Source organism: Hypomesus transpacificus, chromosome 19, assembly GCF_021917145.1.
Source record: "Hypomesus transpacificus isolate Combined female chromosome 19, fHypTra1, whole genome shotgun sequence".
Lineage (NCBI taxonomy): Eukaryota > Metazoa > Chordata > Actinopteri > Osmeriformes > Osmeridae > Hypomesus > Hypomesus transpacificus.
Window position 1 is genome coordinate 10,274,283 of NC_061078.1, and position 26,507 is coordinate 10,300,789.

Sequence of the window (26,507 nt, forward strand, 5' to 3'; positions counted from 1 at the left end):
TAGACGTGCATAGTGGAGGAAAGGACCAATCTGTATTTTACAGTGCAATATTATCAAGCAGAAAGTATTGAATCGATTGTAGGCTTGTACGCTGTGCATAGGTATTCTCTGTAACAATAAGTCAGTATAATTACTCAGTAAGCACTTTTTGATGTTAACGTGGAGGAACATGTCATTATTATGTAATTACATTGTGGAACAGTCTATAGGTACACACATGTACTAACAAGTATTCACATTTTTCATTAAATTGAGTCAGCCAATATACACATTACATTAAGCTGCCTCGTTGACTTTGGTGATATCTTCAAAACACCCTCTCAGCATATTTTCCTGTCTTCATTCAAGAGTCTTAGAGTCTGTGAGTGTATGTGTGTGCATACTGCATGTGTGTATGTGTGTGTGTGTGTATGTGTGCGTGCGTGTGTAATGGTCTGATTAATTGATTTATGGACAGGGCCATTCAGTGTGGTGGCACCACACACACTCAGGTGTCAGCCGGGTTAACAAAGCACCCCATCCATCTCATGCGCTCTCCACGCTCCCCGCTGAACAGCTGGGTGTCACCAGGTCATTTGTCTTGGGCACTTTTCAAGTGTCGCCTTTAATCGGGTCCTACCCAAGTCGCCTGTCATGACATGGCACATTTTGTTTTTCAGAGAAGAATGTGAATGGTTTAGACAAGCAATGTAGGAATCCCAGTGCCTACGTGTGATCATATGGATATCATATCAATACTACGAGGAACCTGGCTCCAGCTTTGCCTGCTGGTGGCATGCATGTGTGCCCTGTATTATAGACATGTTTGAGTTGCATGGAAGAGTTCCCTGTGAACTATGTTGACATGTTTGTAGATGTGTGTGTAATCTATAGGTCAATATTTCAACTGCACAAGAGTTTACAAACACTCAGTCAGCCTTTGTAAACAACATCAAATGGATCTCTTTAAGTAAATGTTTAAGTAAAAGAGCAAGGGCACAGTATAAGTATTGTTACTCACAGTTCAAGAGCTTGCACCTGTTTATTATAGAAATACGTGATAAATCATGAATATTCAATGAGAGATACCGTGGTGCACCGGGCAAGACCTCGCCACACATCGCACTGCAAGTTAACCACGGCGCAAGGTCAATTCATTACGACGTCCATCGTAAAACACCTCTCAGTCAAACTCATTCAAAGCGTATATCTGGAAGTGGACAATGACCTCCATTTCTGTCTGGCTAGATGAATGAAGCATGTCATTGCCACATGACATCAATATATTGTAAAGGGGGGGTTGGGGTGGGGGGGTTGTCAGAGATGGATGGTTGTCCAGGCGGAGGAAATAGGAGTCGTGAAAGCCTAACAGAACAAGCAAGGCCAACCCAGAACGTTCCATTAGCCAGGGGATTCCACTTTTATACGAGATTCCGGTTGACGTTTGTTCAGATGGGTCCTTTCTGATCAACGGACCAGCCCAACACCCATTTCATTATGATGCAGCTCTGGATCCAGCTAGGTGATTTACATGGACCCCCAATGAACTGGGCTGGTCAAAAGAATACTGACATGACATTTACTGTAGGTCATGCCCCCAACAAATCATGGGTAGTCTACAGGTCTGAGCAAATGGGTTTTCTGGAATGTTTCGATAAACCTCAATTCAGAGCTTGGCTTGGCTATTTTAAAACATGTTAACATCTGAAGTCACAAGGCTTTCAAATGTGACCAAAAGCCAACAGAACAAGACCTATAATTGCATAAAAACGTCTTTGTTTGCTACCTGACACACCATGAGGAGACCACTTAACATTTTTCAACCTCAGCATATCACTGCCCATATACCACATGTCTCTTAGCATTAGTCCTTAGCATGATGGCCCTTCACAACAAAGACATCTCACTACTAGTGGGAGCCAAAGGGACAAGCCTCGGGGCAGAGAATTGAGCTGACGTTGCCCCCATGTCAGTCCAACATTGTGCGCACCAAGCAGTCGTCTTAAAGGCTGAGCCAAGCTAAGACACTTGCACACCACCCCAATGAGAACCATATATACTGTACTCAAAACCTCAAACACTGCTCATTGTAATCAATCAGCGCCTACTGCAACTACGATATGAAATATGTGGCCTTGTCGAAGAGAGACTGGTGCAGTAACAGGTCTGACAGTGATGTCATTACTCGTAGAATTAATGTTAATTTTAGCTTGAGCTAACAAGGTACTTATTGAACATCCCACTTGACTTCAACAAACAACTCCCCACTGCATTGGACTGAGGCAACAACACGATTAAGTACCTTCAAACAAATGTTGAGCAAATAACTATGCACAGAAGATGTTAGTGCCCCAGGCTATTTTGCTGGAGTGTGCATGCTGCCAAGTCAAATTAAACAGCAACAGGGACATATTCTTCTTCCAAATTGGCAGTGTAGGGAAATGATTCATATGTGTACAATCCTCGTAGGCTTTGAGGCTAAGTTATCCCGTCCTAATCTCACTAAGTCGATAGATTTGGAGGAGTTATTAAATATTTCGAAATGCTTCTGAGATGCTTGAACTTCGCTGGAGGCTTTGTAATTCAACTCCATGCATGATTCCCACGCAAACAAACATGCATGTAACAAACATATTTGAGAACTGTATACTAAGACTGACTTTCAAACCAGTAATTATGTGAAAGTAATCAATGTCAATTGGTTTGGACACCTGTGTCTCAAATAGTTTGGGTTACCAGAAGGAGAAGAAACTAGGCATGTCAAGCAACAATACAGTCTGACCACAAATAACTTAAATATGTGGACAAGCAGGACTCTTAATAAAATTCCTGCATTCTAATGACTGTGAATTGCTTGGTAAATTAATATAACAGATCTTTAGTAATTTTCAATCTTGCATCCTCTCTGCTCTCCTTCTTCACCCCCTTCTGTCCTCCTGTGTCTTTTCTCTCCCGGTGAAGACAGCTAGCCTTTAGCAAGCCTCAACAGCATGCTCACAAATGCTAACAGCTGCCACTTATTTTCAGAAAGTGTCTCCAAAACAAACAACGAGACAAACACACACACATCGCCACCAGCTGCCGGGAGCGTGTCAAAGTTTGTGTCATCTCTTCAGCCCCAGTCCTGTCTGCTTGTGTAAGAGTACAGCATGGGTGATTTAAATGAGGGGATCTTGTGGGTGTTTTAGTGAGTGACACATACATGTACTAATCAGGATTCAGTGGATGATAAATCTTGGGACTAAAACCTGTGGTTATGTCATGTGACATGATGTAGGGTGCGTAATACAATTGCACAACCTCTCCCTCACTCTGTCTGATAAAACATTGCTTATCTTTTGTCTCAAGAGGGTTTTCACCAACCATCTATCCTCCCCAAGAGACAGCACACAACATGTTCTTGAAGGGCTGTCCATCTCACTTTTCAAGCCAGGGTTCTTCTACTCAACTATTCAAAGGCAGATGTGCCATCGCAGACATCGTGTCATTGAACACGATGCTGCTCAACTGCTCACACTCATCCTTAACACACTTCAATACCAATCAATAGAGACCCAGGGATGATGAAATGCTACTGTATAGCACAATGGTCACCTTTCTTTGAACAAAGAGGATTGAAAGGGATAAGAAAGAAAGGTCCAGAAATCCTTAAAAGAGATTATGAATTTGCAAAGAAACTATGTAACATTCAATGGAAACCTTGAAAATATTCTCATGAGATTATAACTGCTGTGATACTTCAAGAAAGGTATTGTTCAACAAACTATAAACCCTTTTCTTGATACTATTTATTTTTTCTTGTTTCAGATAATCAGCCCTTTTTGAAGTTGAGCTGAAATGAAATTAATTTGTAAACTATTTAGATCACATTCATGGTCATAAGGCACACCTATTTAACTATATGCCATAATGTTGTAATAAATAACCAATATTATTATTTGTATTCTATTTCAAAATATTTGTTTTCTTCCAGTAAAACAAAATATCACAGGTGTTTACATATACACACGTACTGTTAGTGTGTACAAACCAATTTCAACCAATATTATCATGACTTCCACCTATTAATCAGTCTACTTTTAGTGGGCACGTAGCTAAAACTATGTAGTTAGCTAGCTAGCAACAGTATGATACACTGGTACATTGGTGTTTGCAACAATCGCATGAAATTCCTACCAACTTTACGTCCCAAGTATCCTTACACTCGGAAGTACATCACAATATGGAAGTTTGATGTTCCTAAATGATGTTTCAGTTCAACCTTAAAGTAGACTCTTCTCGTTCAGTTCACAACAGCACTGGACTGTCCAGTAATGCCTATGGACTATAACCAAGTGTACAGTATATCTGACCTGGAAAACCAGCTTCACACACAAACAAATCTCTTACAAACTCTTCCTCAAACCCAGACAATCCCTCTTTCATCTGCCCTCCACTTTCCTCATTCCCACTTCCTTCAGACCATCAAGGATGACTGATTCAGCCTCAGGGGGCATCTGGGCCCGCCCGCCTCATCGGTATGTGGGGTGTCTGAATCAGACAGGGCAGGTATTTCCTCTGCCTGGGCTTTGAACCCACACACTCCTGGGTGAGCTGCTTTGATATTCTATCCTTTCTCTAAAGTAGGAAGTGTCCGTAAGGCTAATTAGTGTGGGGTAATAGCACTCAAACACACATATGTTCAGGCTATTGACCTGAATAATGATTTTCTCCATCATTATAATTTGACATCCTTAATATGTCAGTTGTAAGAGTGCCACAGTGTGTGGCAGGTTGTTACCATGCTTTTTAAGTACTCTGTCGTACTCTCATAGACTCCACAATATGTCAACTGAACTACATTATTTGTAAATCTACAATTTACAATACATTTACATTTATAACCAGACGTCAATGAACAAAACTACATTGGCTGGCACACATAACATACAATTAGGTTTCTTCTTTGATCAAAACATGCTTTACAGTCTAGCACACACAAATATGACCAGTAGGAACACAATGCTTGAACACTCAGTAGCTTTGCTATAAATAAATATTAATCTAAAACTTACATGTATGTGTCTTCTTTGCTGATGAGACACCTATGAGGAGACAGAAACAGACAATCCGTTAATGTCACATTCAGCTCATGATCTGCATGCACACAGTGAGGAAGACTACAGTAAGAGTATGTTGTGCAGCAGGTGTTTCAAGCCGTGGTCACTGTAATCTTGCATTGATACATGTTCCTATGGTATCCGCACCTGCAAGTGGCTATTTTAAGTACACACACAACCCATTGAATAATTTCTCAATTAGTCCTAAGTTCTAATGGTATGTCTATTGAAATCTAGATCACAGTAATAAAGATAGAAAGTAGAATGGATAAGTAAGGCGGGGACGTTTGTCAGACTTCCAAACAGCCTCCAGACTCCATCAGGTCCTGAGGCATAAATCTGGTGGGCCGCAATGACATGCTCCACTAGTGCCTTTCTCATAGTCTCTGAGCCTGTCCAAGGTCATGGTGCATGGTGGGGGTTTAGAGAGAGAAAGGGAGAGTGTGTGTACTGTATAAGTGTGTGTGTGTGTTTGTGCGTATGCACGTGTGTTAGGACCCATCTGTGGCTCTCTGTGGACCATTGCTGACAGCAGGGCTAGGGCAGAGGCTCTTACCTAGGCGAATAGGGCTCACCTTAGGATACTTCCAGGGTAATCATGCAAGCTTGCATTGCAAATGAGTATGTGTAAGCGTTGACTCTGGGCCAGCCTGTCTCTAGCTGGTCTGTCTAAACTACTCCTACGGGTAGGCCTTTAATAAACCCTTGACCTCAGCTGACTACAGAGATACAAACAGCATTTCAGTGTAGCTTGCTTTCTTATTGAATGATTTGAACAAATCAATGGGTATACTTTGGATGTAACAAAAATATCATACTTGACTTCAATGGACTCAAATCTGCACTGACAGACTTTCACAGTGTCACTTCATTGAGCAGTGTTTCCCTTTTCAAAAACCCAAAACCTCCACACACACCCCCTTCACCACTATGCAGCTCACCTCTCATGTAGAGTCAACCCCATCAACCATCTGGCACTCTGCTACACACGCACACAGACACACACGCACACACACACACACACGCATACACACAGCAGAACCACCATTCAGTCAATGTCATACCAAGATTATAGAACCTGATTCTTATCAAAATGCATCCTTGTTGGGAAATCCTGCTTGTCAACTGTAATATAGTCTTCACCACACACACAAACACACACACACACAGCCTGTTCCTAAGCTTCAGAGGAAAAACAGAGGGATGAGGGACCAAAAAAAAAGACTGACGAAGCAGGGAAAGGACTCACTTCCTCCTCTAGATGTCTTTCAAAATGTCCAAATTGGATGAACTGGAGTCTGGAGAGAGGTTTGAAGGTTGTGGGTGAAAGACAGGGGGGCGAGAGTGGACTGCCTTGTCGAGGCCCCTAACCCCTAAAAACAGCCTGCCAAGTTCTGTCTCCATCGCCATCCAACCTCTGAGTCAGACAGGGGCCAGAGACCAGCCTGGAGGTGAGTCTATCCTTGGGAGACGAGGAGCCGGCAGGTGTCTGGTCACGGTCAGGGCAAGGTTGTGGCACGCTGTACTGGTGAGAAATGGTTTGATCCCATTAAAGTGGGTTGGGATTTTGTTTTGCCAACAGACGTGAATATATGTTCAGGTGTGTGGACAAATTGATTGACTCCTATAGGAGTACTGATGGCAAAAATGGGCTACATTGAATTTCAAGTTCAGACCCAGGGAGAGTGTAGAAGTAGACATGTTGACAACTGAGGACAAGAAGAGGTGATTATTTGCGGTGGTTGTGTCTTTCATGATAGCCTGTTTTGAAGGATGTCTGATCGTTGCAGAAAGAGAGATGGGGGGAAATTGAAAGAGAGAAGGGGCCGGGGTGTGTGTGTGTGTGTGTGTGGGGGGGGGTGGTCTCTGTTAAACTGACAGAACAGAAGTCATTTGGGCCAACACTGTGACTGGGCCTGTAAGTGATCATTTCAGCCTCCTTTACTCTGACAGTGTATGATTATCATAAATGGCACTGTCATCTCTGTCAAGACCATGTCACGGGCTGCGAGCATGCTATGTGTGTTCTTCAGCAACACTCAAAGTTACAGTCTCCTTTTCAAAATGGAGCTGTCCCTTCAGAAATGCTACCATTGGTGGACCCAACCAAGATGACTTCCTAATGGAAGGCAATTCCTTAGGGGGAATCAATTCTGCCACAGCTCCTCTCAGTAAGCCAAGGTGCTCTCTTATTCACAGACTGCTGCAACTTATCCTCATTCACTGTTTATTCTGGCATGACAGGAAAGAGGGCATTACAGAGAGAATGGGGGGCAAGAGAGAGAGAGTGAGATAGATGGAAAATAGGAAGAAAAAAAGCTGGCGAGAGGGAGAGTGATCCAGTAGAGGGGCAAAAAGAGAGGCCCAGGTAGCTTGTTGTCTGGACTCGATGACAGTCTGTTGTAAGTTGAGATCAGGTGGTTGGAGTTTCAGACAGACTCAGATGGTTGACCGGTGGAATGGAGGCGTCTTCAAAGGTACATGGAGGCCTACTGCAAACCGAATGGTGCCTCTCTGGGGTTGACCTTGACTTGGTCCAGTATAACACTCCAATGCAGCACAATTAGTGTTACAGGGTTGGAGGAAGTTATGGAACAAAGCTGAATCCAACAGGAACAGTAGAAAAGTACTGAAAGTTAAATTATATGTGTTTACTGTTGATTTATTTATGCTATTGTTAAACACCACAGCAGCATGTGTATAAGTCGCCAAGACACAGGTCAACATGAACGAATATAACATTACAACAATACCATTATGTTTTCTGTCTCCTATCCAACAGCAACTTTTTAGTTTTCTCATATTTATGCAGCAACATGTTTAATTAACTTATCCAAGTAATCATCTCTATAATTATCAGCCCATGTGAGCCATTTAGGATCTTGTTGCTCAGATTCTCTCAATTAGGTGGCAAATTGGCTGCGATTCATCTTTAAGCATCTGGGTCCATCAAGGCAGCGGAGCTGATCGCTTCTCCTCTAATCAGAAAGATGTGTGTATGTGTGCGTGTGTTATAACTTTACAGTACAAAGAAATTCATCTTATAGGCTAGGGCTACTCCCTCAGAGTACTAGTATCTCACATAGCTTGGGATTAATCTTCAAATTATAATTACATGATATTTAATTAATTTCTCATATGGAGAGGTAGAAGGTTTCATTGCAAGACATGAATCCAACCCTAACATCCTTCTATAGTGTCCAACCCAAGGTAAAACAAAATGATTGACAAAGTCATTCAACAAAGTTGCTCCATGCTGACACAGATAGCTCAATATCGTAATTCCTCATAGTGGAATATAATGATAAAAAATAATCATTCTAATTTTTGGAACACTTAAGTACTCCATGGAGAGTCCAACTCTCCCGGGGTTCTTTAAGAGCAAAATGACTTGTGAATCCCAGGTTGATGTTATTTCTGGTCGTTTTTTAATTGGCTTCCATGTGCATCTACCATTAAGAGAGCTCTACAGGTTGCTTGTAGAGTGGTTTCTTCGTAACGGAATTAGGTATAAATTGACAATTCACCTCAAATTTAGCTTTAAAGGGCAAATGTTTGAAAATATAGCAAAATTATCATATTTCAATGTCTGACATACCATGAAGCCTTTATTCTATCAGATTTCAGTGTGGTTCTTTAATGGTCTGAGGAGTGACTTGTTCTAGTAACTTCTTTCTCTGCTTTACTCTTTGGTTTTAGTCTGACTTTGCCCCAAGTGAGTGTTTGGCCTTGTTTGCTTGCTAATGCAGGTTATATGTTGAATGAAATACTGGAGCAGAGCCACATGCAGGCAGGCAGGAGCCCGGGAGCAGCACTGAGGCAGCAGACACAGAGACAGGTGGCCAACCTGAGAGAATTACAATCGTTCGGTGTTTTGGAAGATACTGGAAATGCCCATGGTAAAGTATGAGCTTGCTTTGTTGCAGTAATCTTTCAATGAAAATCTTCCATTCAAGTTGTCTCTTTTAGATACAACTACATTTGGATGTACGGTACAGTATCATGAACCTGTTAGCATATGATTAGGCATGGTAGGTATACAAATATTAACAATTAACACAATAGTATATACATCATAACATGTATACTAAAAGATAACAAACATTAGTAATGTTTATGATTTTTTATTGTGATTCGAAAACTAACAATACATATTTCGCCTTTAGAGGTAAACAGCGGCACACAAGAGTACACCATCACCCTGGCCTCTACATCGACTAAATCCCTCCCTCTGCTATGGTTTCTTAAGGCCCAGACATGGAGAAGGAAATTGAAGCTTAGTCCGAGGAGTTCTTAGACAAGGGGTTGTGGCCTGTGGTTTGACACCAGAATTTCATATGCATGGCTCTCCTAGAGAAGCTATTTCAGCATCACTCGCCTAAAAAAAGGATACTCTCTCACTCCCTATCTCTCTCCCTCACACACACACGCACACACACACGCACCTCCAGAGTACATTCGCCAGGCCTTGGCTTGTTTCCAGGATAGTGGGGAGCAGAGCCCTTACTCAGGGTAGTTGTGGCAGTGTGTGTGCGTGTGTGCTCGTGTGTCTGTCAAAAAGTGTGTGTGTGTGTGAGGAAAATAGACTAAAGAGGGCTGGTAAGTTGCCTCGTGAGAAAGCGACCCCCTCCCTCAGTGATGTGGAGATGTTGACCTCTCCTGAGAAGTCCACACACAGACAGCAGTCAGCACACACACAGGTGTTCCCCTAAGATAAGAGACTACCTCCACTTCAACACTCACACACGGCTGAGAAAATGTCAGAATAACATGACAGTTGATCAAGTGCTTGACACTGTAGTGAAGTCATGTGTCACTGTTCGGTTCACAGTATGTGTGTGTGTTTTATTACTAAATAAACCTCACCATGAGACCTTATCATCCGCATTATTTTCCATCTGATAGCACAGGAAGGTTTTAACATCCGGTCTCAAAACAATGTTCATGTTGAAAAAAACATGCAAAACATTTCATCATCTTTTTGATTAAATCTGTCTTCCTGTTCAAAACCCCTGTGGGTTTGTGATCCGTGATTGTATTCACGTAGACCTATGTATCTTATCTACGCATCTATTCTTATGCACAGAAATTGTTTGAAGATGTTAGTCTTCTCTGTAAAGTTGATCATTTGAGTGCATCTGCACCAATGACCTAGCCTCCCAAATAAATGATCCTTTTGATGGATCTACCCGTTCATTATATTTAAATGGTTTTGATAGGTGCAGTGGTTCTACTACTTTCGTTTTACACACCTACACGACAGAATGCTTTCTCTGAATCTAGGCCAGATTAGAATATTCATTAGTCCTGCCCTTTTCAACTCTCGGTTGAAAGAATAAAAAAGTGTTGTTAGCGAAGCTTTACGATTCAGGATAGATAACAGTTGTCAGAAGGCCTGTGTGAAAGGGAGGTTGTGGTGACAAAATACCAACAGAAAACAATGTTGACTTTACAGAAACATGTTGCAACCATGAATAAATGTTAATTTTCCCTGCAATTCGGGATTCTGTTCTGTGTAAAGATAAGTAGACTTGATATTTAGACTTGCTGTACCACACTCCATGTGTTCTTTGACTGTACTATAACCTTCTACTAGTACAACTCATTTCAGGTAAAAACATACAAAAAAATTTAGACAACATTTAGCTCTTTGCAGTCTAACATCATTGCTTTTCCCTTTTTCACCAATTAATGGTCATTCATTGAAATGGCCACTGAACAGAAAGTAGAAAATGGTTGAGTCTTAGAGCAATTACGTAGCACATAACAACAGCTCACTCAATCTAAGCCAATGAAAAGCCGTTATCTACCAAAGTAAAGTAATCTGATACACAATTTAAGGGTACCTCATGGTAGCAAAATCCAAACCACTTCCAAGACTGGTAAATACCTGGCCGTGCTGAGCTCACAGACAGGTAGAAGGAGATAAACCTTCCCTTTGATGCCAAGATTAATGAAATGGACAGTGCTTACTTATTTAGCTGTTCTATTGATGCCTGAGAAATGCAACCCTGTGCGGCTTTGCATGTGAATGGGTCGCATCAGACCTTGTTTCCATCAATTAAAGGTGGTTGACGAGTGGAAGAATTCAATATCCTCTTCCCTCTTAAGTGCTAAATTCAATCCCCTCGCACTAAATGTCAGTTTCCCTTTAAAGACGTTTGCCTATATTGGCAAACTAAGCCAAATAAAATTACATTTGTTTAACTATCAGTATGGCTGTCAACGTGATTGTGTTGAGTGTGTGGGCCTGTTTAAGACAGAATATGTGGCAATATATGTGTAGTAAAAACATTTGAAATGTCCCAAGCAGAAAAGTTGGAGTTCTTGCGTGCTTCATGTCAAGGCTAGGACATGTCTAGGTCAGCGCTGGTGCCTGACACAAGTGGGCGCTAGTTTCGACCTGGACGTTAATAGCTCTTTCATGTCCCCTGCTGTGCGAATGAGACAAGGGCCAAATGACACAATTCAATTAACATGTGTAATGGAGGACAACACCAAAGGCTAATAGTATGAACATGAAAACGCTCTGGTAATGTCTTCAGAGTGGTCGGAGGTCGAAGTAAAACATTAATATCTAGGCTATGCTACGCTAATTGGGTGATGCTTTGGGTTATGCCAGCGAGAGGACTCTGACTTACAAGAGCCTTTTAATGGTGTGAATAATTGTGCAGCACTGTATATCGAAGGTTAGACATAGGACAAAACTTCAATTTTCCATGACATTTTTATGAGCATGCCTATACATGAGCATGGTAGTTTGTTACTAGTTCTTTGGGTTATGGATACCGTGATACCTTCAATGGACCTGAGATATTGGAATGATTAAGGTACACCTCATCTTGTCTTTGAATTAGTGGGTTCAGTGAAGTAGTGAGAACACCCAGACTCTGGAGAAATGTTTCATTTGACACATTACGGAGTACACATGAGGAGAATAGACAAAAGGAAGAGATGTATTCCATATGGGATAAGCACATTTGATTAAAAAACTGCATTGATAGAGTATTTCTAAGCTTTCTATGTAGACTTCAGTATTTGTTTTTCACAGAGACGTTTTTAAGTGTTGACCATGTTTTACAATGAGTTAACTATTGTTGTTCAGCTGGATTGACGATGTTTCATTAATGATCATGATCTATCCCCTTCAGTGCTGCAAAATCAGATGGCTGGGGGTGAGGGAGTCGGGCTAGTAATCAGAAGGTTACCAGATCGATTCCCCGCCGTGCCAAATGACGTTGTGTCCTTGGGCAAGGCACTTCACCCTACTTGCCTCGGGGGGAATGTCCCTGTACTTACTGTAAGTCGCTCTGGATAAGACCGTCTGCTAAATGACTAAATGTAAATGTAAAATGCTTTGTTAGTTGCTGTATCATTTGGATGTCCACTATAAAACCACCATTTTCTTAAATTGTTTTTTCTTAAACAAAAGTACTTTATCTTTGAGGTTTGTTTAGATACTTTAGGCCAAGTGCAAGAAGAAAATATTTCTGAAATGTATGCCCCTTCAAGAACAAAGAGTGAGAACTAGATAACCCGCTACTACCCTGACATCAAAGATCACACATGCAAATACTACGCATGTACCTGGGCATATTGTGCAGGAGCAACCAAAAGTAGTCAATCTCATTATGCCTTTAATACTACAATATCTTAGCAAAACGCTATGAAGAACTACAATGAGATAATTGGCTAATTATTCATCCTGAAGTCCATATGGCCACTATTAGACTGTGCAAGCAGCTGTCATAAACATCTTAATTAATTTAAAAAGCCAGCAACGGGGGACTTGTGACTCTGTCGAAAGCGAGTTTTCTTTAGCCGCTCCCTGGCAGTGGAAACAGATCGGGGCTCGTACATTTTTAAACACGCCTTTCATGTTGCTCCACAGCCTGAGAAAAGCCTTTGAACAGGCAGAGCTTGTTAGCAGGAGGACCTATCAGCCTCCCACCTTGGGCTTCTTCATCCCCACAGCAAATCTTTTAATATGCGGTGCTGACAGTTTTGATCGCGTACCTGCACTAGCAGGAAAATGCGTTATCACCATTTTTTCCCTGATGGTTCCCTGTCTCTATTGTTGTTTCCCTTACACGTCAAAACCCTCTCCTGGACCTGTTTGAAATAGTGTAGCCCTGTAAATGCTCCTCTGTCGGTAGGTTTCAAGAGTCATTTCAGTCTTTCTCCTTAGTATTTGTATCCCATAAGAACTGATCTGTTGAAGGCAGTGGATAGAGATCATGCTAATGCTAATGCTGATGAATCTCAATAAAAACAACAGCTGCTAAGAGTTCCATAGAAGAAGTAGTGAGTGGGGGGGGGGGGTTGTGTGACAGTAAGTGCTACAGAATCTATGGACATCTTGAGGTATAAAGAGTAACAAACCAGCCATGTGTGTGTCAACACTCAGCAAACCAAACAACATCTTCTGACTGAAATGGTGTTGTGTTTGTGTGTACATGCATGTGCTAAGTCAAGATGTAGCTATGGACATCTTGCAGAGTCAAGAGGAACCACAGAAATCGGTCTCTCTTCATCTCATTCTCTGTTTCCCTCTTAGTTTCTTACACACACCTCTCTCTCTCTCTTTTTTTGCCTCACTCCTTATCTCTTCTGCAATCTTCCATTACCTCCCTCCATTCTGCCACCTCCATACCTTGTCCCTTGTCTGGGTGCCAGCTTCCTTGAGCTCTCTTTGGAAAAGAAATATTTAACCAGGGGCTGTCAGAACAGATTGCCTTCAGCAAAGAAGCACAGTGACACACTGACCCAGAAGAGGTGGGGGGAGCACCAAACTTTGCAGCTTGCTTTTTAAATATGTATACATGTACTGTGTGTTGTTGAACTAAAAGATTCATTGCAATTATACGAGTCAAGACCAACTAGGATGGAATGACTCATTTTGTACAGATTTTAGGATAGAGATGTAGATATTGAATGTGCAATAAGAGATTAGACTTTAGTTTGGTTGGCATAGCGCATAGCTGCAACTGTTTTTGATTCACGCACAAATTCTACACTCCCACGTAGGAGTTCCCCATGCAGCTTTGGAAATGCTAAGTTATGGAAACAGTGTTTCCATGTTGTCAGCCCCTCAAGGAAGGGGGAGGTGGGGTTGCAGTGTGGCTGACATTGGAACTGGCTACGATTTGATCTGAACACTGTTGGTTCCGGTTTGAGTTAACACTTCTAAGTGGTTTTAGGTAGCATGAGACGCTTCCGGGTCTTGACTTCCTGTGCCAACAACAGTAAACCACAAGTAGACTTGCCACAAAATCACCCAAAGGTCCTAAACTCTAAACATGAATTTATCCTGAAAGGATACTCACGATCTGTCATCTCCAAAGAAAATAAACCGTAAAAATATAATTTTCTGGGAAACGAAAACATTTGAAAGGACCTCAAACCCCGACGGACAAAAGAACAATGTCACAAACCTCATAGATAAGCTGGGTCTATGCTCTTTTAGTCTGACAGAATAAATAAAGATGTCTGACTTCAGCACAATGCAAGCCGATGAGACCATCTACAACATCTAACTGTATCCACATCGCCATGGCAAGACGTCTGCCTCGGATGGTAGCACAGAAAGTGCAAGACTCTATCCAGTGTCTTTCTCTCACGCTCACTTTTAACCCCTTTTCCACGTCTAGCCAGGCTGCAGTCACTTCAGTTAAAAATGCATTAGATACAGACAGGGAGGCGAGGAAGAGGAGAAGACCTGAGAGTGGTAAAGGTCGTTCCTGTCTGCATCGACACAACCGAGTTCCCCTTCCCCCCGGGCCTCTTGTACTTACATAATTTACCACTAGAGTAAGGGAGGAGAGGAGTGCCATGAGGATATACACATGCATTGTGCACCTTATAGCGTACATGTGAAGACAAGAGTGCAAAGACATTAAGAAGAAAATACATGGCCAGTTATAAGAGGGCATGATAAAAGAGCTCTCCAGAGGCATCAATAAGATGGGGGGGGGGGGGGGGGGGGGGGGGTGAAAGATAAGATTCCCACTTACTTAGACAAGCTTAAAAATTGACTGTTTAAAAGGAATAGGGGCCTGGGACTGAATAGTGGTGTTGTGATTTATTATTTAGATCAGTCATCTGTCTACCTAAATGGGTCCGGCTTCTTCTTGTTTTTCTTGTCTCTTCCCTTAAACTGGTATTTAGCTGTTTATTAAGAATGAGAGGTTGTGTTATTTTGGCATGGTGTCATTATACAGTGCAGTGGCTATCAGTGCCCATATGACAGACTGAAGGGCTCTTGCAAATGATTCTGGGGAGCAGACATGTGCATATTTTCATGTAATTAAACCCTGGATTTAACATTTAAAGTTCAAGCGTGAATCACAAGAAAACAAAGAATAGGTCAATGGCGATAAATATCAGGGTTTGCTTGAAACCATTACAATGAACAAGTCATTGTGTAATATTAATGTTGAGTGACTCGTGACACTCATTAGGGGATTGTTATTGTATAGAATATGTTGAGAGTCCTACGGTGGCCCTGAAGTGCAAATGACACCCCCTAATATGAGTACATCCCCCAAATGAAAATACTCCCCCCCAATACGAGTCAACTCCCCCCAAATCGGATGACTTGTTCACCTCCCCCCAAAAATGAAAATACTCCTCCCCAATACGAGTCAACTCCCCCCAAATCGGATGACTTGTTCACCTCCCCCCAATACAAAAACGCGCCCCCCCCCCCCCCCCCCCCAATACGAGTCAACTCCCCCCAAATCGGATGAATTGTTCACCTCCCCCCAATACAAAAATGCGCTCCCCCAAATGGAAAACGACATTACATTAACTCAAAAACACATTACATTAACTCTGAACGGAAAGGGTAGGTAGCCTACTACACTTTAGCGCTGATTGGATGCAGTAGGCTAACTGACAAGAAATAAGAAATTGATTGATAGAAGTACAAAATGCAATAGCCTGACAGAGTTACGTGCACCAGGACATTTATTTGGGTATCGAAGCATGTAGCATAGGCTAGTATGCAAAAGCATAAATTGCAGTGTTAAACGTAAACATCGATAGCCAAACAACTTGTCCACGTAACTCTGTCATTATCATGAAATTAATCGTTTTGATTTGAAGGAAAGAGGAAACATTAATGTTTACAATTCAGAGTCATTACACTACTCTTTATTTTAATCAGGGTCATTCCTATGAAATAATCTTAGATCGGCTGTTAACGTTTCACAATATAAGTAGCCTATGCGCACGCTAAAAACGCAGTTGAAGGAATCAGGACTTTTCAGAAGAAAAAGCTAATAGTCCACTACAGAAGAATGAAATGCCACAATGACAGAGTAACGTGGACCAGGATAGTTGTTTGGCTATCGATTTTTACATTTAACTCGAAATACTTTTGCCTAAAAAGCCTACTATTTGCTACATTCTTCGATAGCCAAACAAATGTTCTGTTGCACGTAACTCTGCCAGGCTATTGCATTTTGTACTTCTGTCGATCAATTTCTTATTTTTTGTTAGTTAGCCTACTGCATCCAATCAGCGCTAAAGTGTAGTACCTACCCTTTCCGTTCAGAGTTAATGTAATGTGTTTTTGAGTTAATGTAATGTCGTTTTCCATTTGGGGGAGCGCGTTTTTGTATTGGGGGGAGGTGAACAAGTCATCCGATTTGGGGGGAGTTGACTCGTATTGGGGGGGGGTGCGTTTTTGTATTGGGGGGAGGTGAACAAGTCATCCGATTTGGGGGGAGTTGACTCGTATTGGGGGGGAGTATTTTCATTTTTGGGGGGAGGTGAACAAGTCATCCGATTTGGGGGGAGTTGACTCGTATTGGGGGGGAGTATTTTCATTTGGGGGATGTACTCATATTAGGGGGTGTCATTTGCACTTCAGGGCCACCGTAGAGTCCTGATACTATAAATAAATTACATGTTGATTAATTACTCAAATATGATTTAACAGTATAACTATTTGCAAGTAAAGATTCTTGACCAGCATGTTGTCTATAGGTGCAGGTGGGGGTGCACATTACTGATTTGAGTTTGTATGGATCTCAGCAGACTGCATACAGTATTATAGTATTCCCTGTATCACGTCAACAACCGCAACAAATCTACAAAACTGTCAATTTAAGGTTCCTTACGTCCTGCTGGAACCATACTGAAAGTGATGTTATTGTCATGCTGCAGTGTAGGCTCCATAATAGTTGCTTTAGTTGTGGAGTACCGGTACCAGCGTTGACAACAAACAAAACATTAATTTAAGGAAAAAATGAAACAAACCATTTCATATCACTGACGTGTGAGAAGTCAAAGGGGCAAGGGTAGGGGGGACATTTCAGTTCCAGGGTGGCATTGCAGAGAGTGGATTTTAGTTTTTTTATTTATTTTTGCTGTTCCAGTCAGAGAAGAGACATTTATTTCTTGCCTTCAATTCTAAATTGGACTCAATTTATTGCTTTTCCAAAGCTCATTTTTCAGCAGCTTGCTTGCGATCTGGGCCAAGGCAGGCCATATGTATCTGCCTCTCTCCCCTTGGCCTCAGGTGCTAATATGTGGAAAGTGACCTGAGGGATAGAGAGAGCATGCTGAGGGGAAGAGGGGGGTAGGGATGGAGGGGGAAATCAGGCCTCAAATCGTAGAGGAGAGAAGAGTTGAGGATTTATTAGAAGACAGGAGAGAACAGACAGAGGGGTGGAGAAGGGAATGAGAATCTGTTAGGGAGAGAGAGAGGAAGAGAGAGTTAGAGAGAGAGAGAGAGAGAGAGAGAGAGAGAGAGAGAGAGAGAGAGAGAGAGAAAGAGTAAACAGAAGTAAACAGACTCAGATAAAAGAGTATTAAAACAGAGAGTGGAGTGAGGATGAGAAGACACAACGGAGAGAGAGTGAAAGACAGAGAGAAAGGGAGATAAATACAGAAAAAGTCAGCAAGAGAGTGTGAGTAAGTCAGTGACACGAAGAGAAAACGAGAGAGCAAAGACACGCAAGACAGTGGGCAAGGCAGAAAGAGAGGGAGAGAAAAGGAGAGGGTGTACCCGCCCTGGCAGAGCTTCGAAGCAGCTATGTTGTCAGCTGGCTGAGTGACTGGGTGACTGAATGCTAAGAGATGTTACGTAACCTAACTGAGCCACATCATTCTTTATGGACGCAAATCAGAGGCCCGTCTGTGCAGGCTGCTCCCAGGCTACTTCAGTGGGGGAATGAAGGCATATAACAGCAACAACAACCAAATTTTGTGAAACATCTATGCTGCAAGGAATATCGGTCTGTCTGCCTGCCGTTTAAAATGAAAGGCCATTAAAGCGAGATTAAGTTAATCATACGTATACACACACATGGTACACACAAACACACATGCACTGTTCGGATCCCTTCCCTCAGACACACACACTCTTAGCTCAGGGGAAGCAGTGTTCCATGATTTTGACAAACTACACACACACACACACACAAATACAAAACACACACTCAGTACAATGCATCATATCGTCCTTCTCTGACGTCTGATAGCCGACAACACACATTATTCACTGGACATGACACAGGACTCCCATTAAAAGTTGTAATGGATTGGATGCAAGACGATGGTAAACAGGACAGGCAGTTTCAGCGACCCAACAACATGAGTTAGCCTTAGGAAGCACAACATGTGACCAAACCCTGAAAGGCCACTCTTCTTTGAAAAAAAGAGAATAAAAAAAGAGGATTTCACCTAGGGGGTAAACTATGCATCATTAGAACCATGAATAAACCATAGTCACCATAAGGGCATGTGAGATCACATGTAATGGCTCCATTGCAGCAGGCCTCATCAACACCATCACCAGGATACACATCGGCAGGAAAACAAGCTCTTGGAGGAATGGGACTGTTTCCAGAGAGATACACACAAGGCACATAAAGCAATGAGGATGGATATGGCTTTTCTTGTTTGACGTTCACATAGTCGTGACAGTCTAGACTAGTTCAGTCATCTAGGATGCCTATCCCAGAATAAGACATGACAGATCTCTTCAAGGGCAACATGAAATGAGATCCATTTTCAGTTATATAAAGTTAGGTTTTTTTTGTACACTAGGTGTCTATCTGCTTCACAGAGAAATGAAAAAAGGAGAATAGTCTCTCATGCTATCCCCTAGTTTGGGCATCTCATTTCCTGCTTTGATTGAACAGATCCCTGTTTAAGTGGTAGCACAGACAGACAAGGCAAAACTATTAGACTCCTACCAGTGTGCTTATGGGTTCAACTGCTAACCCCTGACTGACCTGTCTGGAGAGGCACTATGCACAATAGACCAGACTCTCTCTCTCTCTTTCTCTCTCTCTCTAGTCCTAGCTGAGGCGCCGACAGCCGAACCACATGATCATGGATGACTAGATCTCCAAACATGCTAGAGACCAACTACCCGCCGGTTCGAGACACATTAGAGATGCCAGAGATCATCAAACCAACTCACAAACAGGCCAGCTGTCTGGAGCAGATCAATTCATGATTCGTTTTTCATATTCCTCCTCTTTTCATGTCTCACACATTATTTATTCAAAGCAATATCATGGGGAAGAAGAAAAAAAAACGAGGAAAAGCTATTTCCCCATGCACCTTTAATTTGGCAAGTTTCTCCTCTCTCCTGGCAAACGGAGTCCGCTTGGAACAAAAATAAAAACAGGTAGCAGAGTTAAAGTAACCCACATGGACAGAAGCTGCCAGCGCCTCCTGGCCTCCCACTCAGCAGCTCCTTCAGCCTCTCCGTGGTTCCAGCATCAACACTCTGGCAGAAGAGCATGTAACTCAACATGCAATCCACAGGGTCCCGATTTAGAAACGGCCACTACTTCTGGACATGCTTGTCTGCATTCTTGCGCATTGAATTATGATGGCTCTGGTCCAGTATGTTACTGGACACTATGAAGGGTCTCATCCCTCCTCCTGTGGGAGAGGGGTTGAAGGCTAGGCACTGAGTAAGAGGGCGGATAGGCTGGGGGGGGGGGGGGGGGGGCTATGCTAGGGTAATGACACCTGTTTACAGGCGCTAGACCAGTAAAGTTTGCTATAAATCTCTGTGACAGGAATGAGTCTCCTCTGCACTTGCTGTGATATACCCACCTCAGCCCGGACACCAACCAGGGTTGTAAACACCAACTACAAGGTGGGACAAACCTCATCAAGGTTTAGCCTCATGATCACATCTCCCACTCACACAAACACCTGTATAAGGACATGGCAACCGTAACTTTTGGCTGCTTGACGGTTTCTTTCCAATTAAACTTTGAGTGTGGTGCGTACGAACAACAACAACCCTGCGGGGACAGTGCCATCCTGTGTCTCTCTCTACCCTCCTGCCATGTTTCCCTCCTCCTGCTCCTTCCCTCCCTCTGTCCCTCCCTGCCTCCACCCCCTTCTATAGCTGCCCACTCACAAAGCCTGTGATGTGATTAGTGGGGGGAATGATGATTACACTTACATAACGGCCTCAGATTCATTTGTAGCTGAACAGCGTCTGCAGTGGCAAGAGATCAGTCAGGCTGTGGCATCTCTCACTCACTCTCCCTCCCTTCATTTCGTTCTCTCTCTCCCCTTGTGTGACTCTCATAGCCCCTCCCCCCACACACACACACATACACTTTCGCTCTCTTTTCTACCCTTCCCCTCGCCTTCATGCAGCTCTCACCCACTTCCTGAAACACGCCCTCCACCCCTTCAACACTCTATTAAAGCGACATCAAGGGATTAGGGCGAAGTGGGTCACTGGAGCAACGTCAAGGTGCGAGGACACACAGACACACATGCACAAACATTCGACAACTCACCGGAGACCTACTAACAGTTAAACGGTGCAATCATGTTAGGTGACTCTGCACAAACACACTGATTGTTTGGCATGGTTGTGGTCCGGATGTTAGACAGTCATTCACAATAGCGCAGGTCTGAATTGGACAGATAATAATGGCTTTTGTGACATCTTTTACACACACACTTTCCTCTTGGCTCTTCCTGAGACTTAAAGGGCCCATCCCTGTCCCCAACTCAGCCCTACTCCCAACTCAGCCCTGTCCCCAACTCAGCCCTGTCCCCAACTCAGCCCTGTCCCCAACTCAGCCCTGTCTCCAACTCAGCCCTACCCCTACCAGCCTGACTCTCAGGAAGGACAGTAGCGCTAGTCATATTTGACTAACGTGTTTTGGCACCAGTTCCTTCACAATGCAGATGAGATGTCTCTATACAGGCTGAGTGAGCAGACCTGACCTAATCCTCCCCAACGTCCCCTACATGTCCACCTGTCTCCATCCTTGTGACCCCTCCCCGCTCACCAGACAAACATACTAATGCTTCTGACATCAGAGGGGAAAATTGAGGAGAGAGAGAGAGTCCTGAAGCCAAGCTCATGGCTCAGTGTGGCAGCTAAACCCATATCTCCGTTCCTAACGTTGAAATGGGGGCTTCCACTGAGGTTAATTGGAAAAGTATTAATGTCATAAATGGTAATGCAAGGAGCCAAGGGTCTTGGCTTGTCAGTGGCATAACCCTCGGCGACAGGGGGAGGAAATGGTGGGTATCTGAGCAAGGGAAAAAGGGAGGGGGAAAAGGGAAAAACATAGTTTTTCTCAAATGTTTCCTCTGTAACTCTACTACATGATGCTTTCATGCCAAAAGCAATGAAAACCAGTTATTAGCTTGTACTGTACAATCAAGCATTAATGAGTAAGGGTGCAGTCTAGTTCTTTTTACGCAGCATGCTGAGTGATATCCGATGCTAGCTTGTGTGTGTGTGCGTGCGCGTGTGTGTGATATGAGTGCATGTATGTGTGTTTGGTGAGTGTGTGTGACTCATGTGGACCCCTCATGCTGCCTGAGTGCTCATGGGAATTACCTCCCGCAGCTGGTGGCCATCATTTCACTCTCGGCTGGAGAGCTAATGAAGAGCTGGAGAGAGCAGTGCAGTGGTGTCACACTCCTGGCTCTTTTTCTCTCTTCTCTATCTCTCTCTTTCTCACACACGCACACACTTGTAAAATGAACAACCACACAAACAAGCTTGCATAGCTACATACACACGCAAACAGACAGAAAACGCACACAAACGCATACTTACACGCAAAAACACAAACTCACGCACCCAGACAAACGCATACATATTTACACTTATACCTGTAGAACTGCACAAATGTGATAGAGAACATTGTGAACACTCACTCACAGATACAACAACTAAGTTTATAACTTGGCACACCAAGTTATTTACCACAAAACAGATAAACTATTAGTGTTTAACACAGCTTGAAAGCCAGAGAACAGCACCTAGATAGAAAGATCTAATCAGCATTTTATTTTACTGTATTTAATCCTACTTGCACCACTAAAAAATAATTGATGTTTTGAAGTTATTTACACTGACACATTTTTCATAGTTCTATACCAAGGGCCATCCAAAACCAGGTACACACTCAAATTAGACTTAAGCCAAAAAGAACAGCATGTTTGATGGAATAATTGTTGTTGTCTGCTATACACTCACTGCGATCATCTTCTCCGCTTTGTGTCGCTGAATTGAAGAGGAAAGTGAGATTCATGTTACTCGATTACAAAACGCCGAAGATAAGACAATAGGAGGCCAAAATAGCTATATTTCATAGCTAAATACTACTGCAAACATTTTCACAAAGTTCCTTTCATTATTTAGTTTCTTTCCCCCATTTACCCAATCATTCACATTTTCTGTTAATCTTCTATAAGGGGAGCAGGGTTTGAAAGCAGAATGTGAGGATGGAGAGAAAGGAGGATTTCTCAAGGAGCTGACCGGGGGCCTTACTGCAAACAGTGTGTCCTTTGAATCCTTTGAAGAACACTAAACTGTTGAAGGATTTTCCCAGTAGGTATAACTTGGGCATGTGCTAAGCAAAGTGCCCTTCTAAAGTGATTCAATCTTTTGAGGATGCCGGTGTTATCAGCAGGGGAGAGTTTCAAGAAGGACATTGAGGCTTTTTAAGATTGACCTTTGACCTTATCAAGGTAAACTGCGGAGCTGGCGACCTAACAGGGCATCAGCTCTGCTCAAGTTCATCCTTGCCTACAAAACAACAAACTCATTCATATCTCCAAGAAACGGCTTCAGGCATTCCAATGTCAAAAGAAAAGCTCATCTGATCAATTGAGTACCAGAAATAACAAAGAAACCTTCCATTGAAAACAAGTTATGTGGAGTTACACATGCCTGCTTTAGATATTGTCCTGCGTGGAGAGTGATGATGTTCCTGCAGTAAGAAATCTGCCACGGCCCTGACCCTTTACAGTTCCTCCTGTGACCTCGTCTCAGCCGAACGAGATCCTCCTGGAGCCTGGGGCCTTACCACAATTATGGAGCATCAGGACCAGCCCCCAAACTCATTTCATCTCCACTCTGTAGGGAACTCAAATCCACTCAACACAAAATCAGCCTTGGTCTTGGAAGTCGCCTCCGGCACCAATACACACTTTTTTCCCTTTTTAAAAAAAAAGATTAATACGATAAGAGATTAAGAAGCTTCCAGATGACATTAAATAGACTTAGTACACTTTGTCTCTGTGAGGGGAAGCTACTTTGAGACACCGTGTCATTACAAATGAGAGTGCAACCAGCTGTATCACCTGCATCACGAGCGTCTGAGATAGCTAACATTTTTAATCACAGCTATAGACGTGAAAAACTAGACTGATATTTCTTGTGCAAAATAAGATACCATATTTGAAGTTTCACTGACAGCTAGTGCTTCGAGTAAGAGTTAGGGTTCATTTGATGAAATTTCACAAGTTACAATATTCCAACTGCCTCAATTCAAAAGTCCTCACAGCTTTTCAGAGACACTCCCTGTCTGTCACATGTTCTCCCTTTTATCGAGATGAACAGAACTCAGGCAGACGGAAGTTTCTACGCGGGGCCACATCTGGTTCATATTTGTCCTTTGTTCAGAGACATCTCAACCACACTGTTTCTCATGTAGCAACTGGTAAGCTTGCCGTGAGCTGGTAATGTCATCCAATGATTGATTGGCATTGATAGGCTATATTGCACTCTATGCTACTGTAATAACACGAGAAGAAAAGAGCAGGAGTCACTGGAAAAGAAAACCAAAAAGCAAATGGACAGACTGGCAAAGGAAGAGAAATGAAAGCTCTTTATGCTCTCGGGGCACCTAATAGTCAGTGTAAAATGTTCCAACTCCTACAACAAATATGTGTAGAGGGAGATGTCTCCATAATGAGGCAGAAAGAGAGAAGCATATTCTTGAACTTTTCCAGGACAGCTTAACCACGTTGGAGGAGCAAGACTAGTTCATTTCCTGCTCGACAGAAAGAAATAAGAAAAGACATAACATGGCTTTAAGAGGCTCTTACTCAATATTTAGTATACGATGGTACTTAGAGAGAAGGGGGTGGACTATGTCTCAAAAAGAAAACAAAGCATATAGCATAAAGTATTGTACATTTAGCTAAATTGTTCCTCTCTTCATCCCATTTTCTTTATCTGTCTACCTTTCACAATCTCTCTTTATTTTGCTCACCATCATGTCTCGCCTTCCTTACTGCTGGCTCGCTCTCTCTCTTCTCTCCATCTCCCCCTTCTCTCATTTTCTCTCTCGATTTCTTTCCCTGTCTCTCTCGATTTTTCACTCTCTCGGTCCCCCTTCCTTTATGTTCCTCTCGTCTCTCGAGGGGCTTCTGATTGTGAGCTGAGGATTACAGGAAATTAATCGCCATCCGTTGGGAAGGCCACGCTTCACTTTCCATCAAGTTAAATGAAGTGCCCGGGGACAAAAAAAGACCACTTGCCTATATTCTTTCAACACGACTCCTCTTTTAAAATGTCATCATTTGTTCTCCTGTCCTGCTGATTTACACACTGTGATCAACTACCTTAGCTGGCTTGAGATGTACTTACAAAGGCAATTACTGTAGGTTGTGAAGCATATAACGTGCACATCAAGCACATGTTGTTCAATGCAGTTAAAATAACTGAGGTTTGGTCAAATTCATATCCGACAGTTTGGTACTGACAGTAGAGTATTTTGTTTTTTATTGTACTGTACCAAACCAACTCATTCTACTTTCATACTGTGGAGATGCCATACAGCAACTTAAAGCAACAGTAGATAATTTATAGTAGGTACACCGATTTGAAAGACAAGTTCATTTGTTTAGAACACAAGAAACTATTTACGTGCCATACTATTCACTACATGGGAAAACAAGCGACTACTGCACTGAGACTTCATTGAGTCTTTCTTTTTTTCTCTCCTCCGCTAGTCTTGACAAAGTGACTCCCGGCAAACAGTAACCACCTCTCTCCCCTGCCTCTCTGATTGCCTCTCATTACAATATCTGCAGTCAGATAAAATGCTAATTACACACTACATTAATTCCTCCAGGCTGAACACTAACCAATATACAAAACCCCCCGACGACCCCCCTCACCCGCCCAGCCTCGTTTTCCACTGTGCGGGGACGGAAACAACAAATGAAACTAAATGAGCGAGTGGCAACATTAAGCACAGGTCAATACAATAATGCATTGACTGTCTGACGGAGGGGGAGACAGAGAGAGTGGGGTAGGAGAAAAAAAAACAAATGGAGAGAAGAGGTGGAGGAGTGGAGGGTGTGATTTATCAACTGGGGGAGTACAAAGAAGAGAGAGGACAGAAAGATGGGATGGGGGTAGCGGGGAGGCATTTTTAAAGATGAATAATGCTCTTTTTCAATGTAATATGTTACCACATGTCTTTATCTATACCCTATGTGAGGCAGGTCATGTTTTGTGGTTTGTTAACCCAATGATCAATGGCTCATTAACATGATGTAATTACATGTCAGCAGCATCAGAAGATCTTTAAAGCTCTTTGACTCGATTATTTCAGAACTCCACCCGGAAGGTCACCAATCTATGGCCCGATGGGCAACCTCTTGATTCTAGAAGTCATTACAGATATTAATCACTCACTTTTAAGAGAAACAGATTACCTTCACAACAAATTATACTGTATATATGACCAATGCTCAAACCTGTATTTCCTTCTGGCATCACCTTCGGTGCACACAAAACCGTTGTCATAATGGGCAGCAATACTTTCTAATCTGGAGAAATGTATATGTACTGCCTATATCACACATATTGAACATTTAGTGCCATTTATATTACCGGATACTGCCCTAGCAGTAAAGGCCACTTGGGAAACCGTTCCTGTCTGATTATGTCACATACAGCAAGACTTGGCAATACCTATGAATGCCCCTGTTAATATATTTACCCCTTGTCACTAACGGATGGCCGACTGACTTTGAACATAACCTCCATAAGGTCCATATGTTCCTCCTGGAGGGGGAAAGAGACAGAGTGAGAGAGAGAGAGAGAGAGAGAGAGAGAGAGAGAGAGAGAGAGAGAGAGAGAGAGAGACACAGAGAAAGAGAGAGAGAGATACA

The 26,507-nt window shown here is 42.7% G+C and overlaps 1 protein-coding gene across 2 annotated transcripts in view; it reads right to left on the reverse strand.

The window, feature by feature from the left end:
- LOC124482164 (nuclear receptor ROR-alpha A-like) overlaps positions 1-26,507 on the reverse strand; it is a 102,947-nt gene that overhangs the window by 37,862 nt on the left and 38,578 nt on the right. For both annotated transcript variants that reach the window (XM_047042556.1, XM_047042555.1), the window contains one exon: positions 5,034-5,063. In XM_047042556.1, the coding sequence (XP_046898512.1) occupies positions 5,034-5,063 (30 nt within the window). The remainder of the gene's footprint in view (positions 1-5,033; positions 5,064-26,507) is intronic.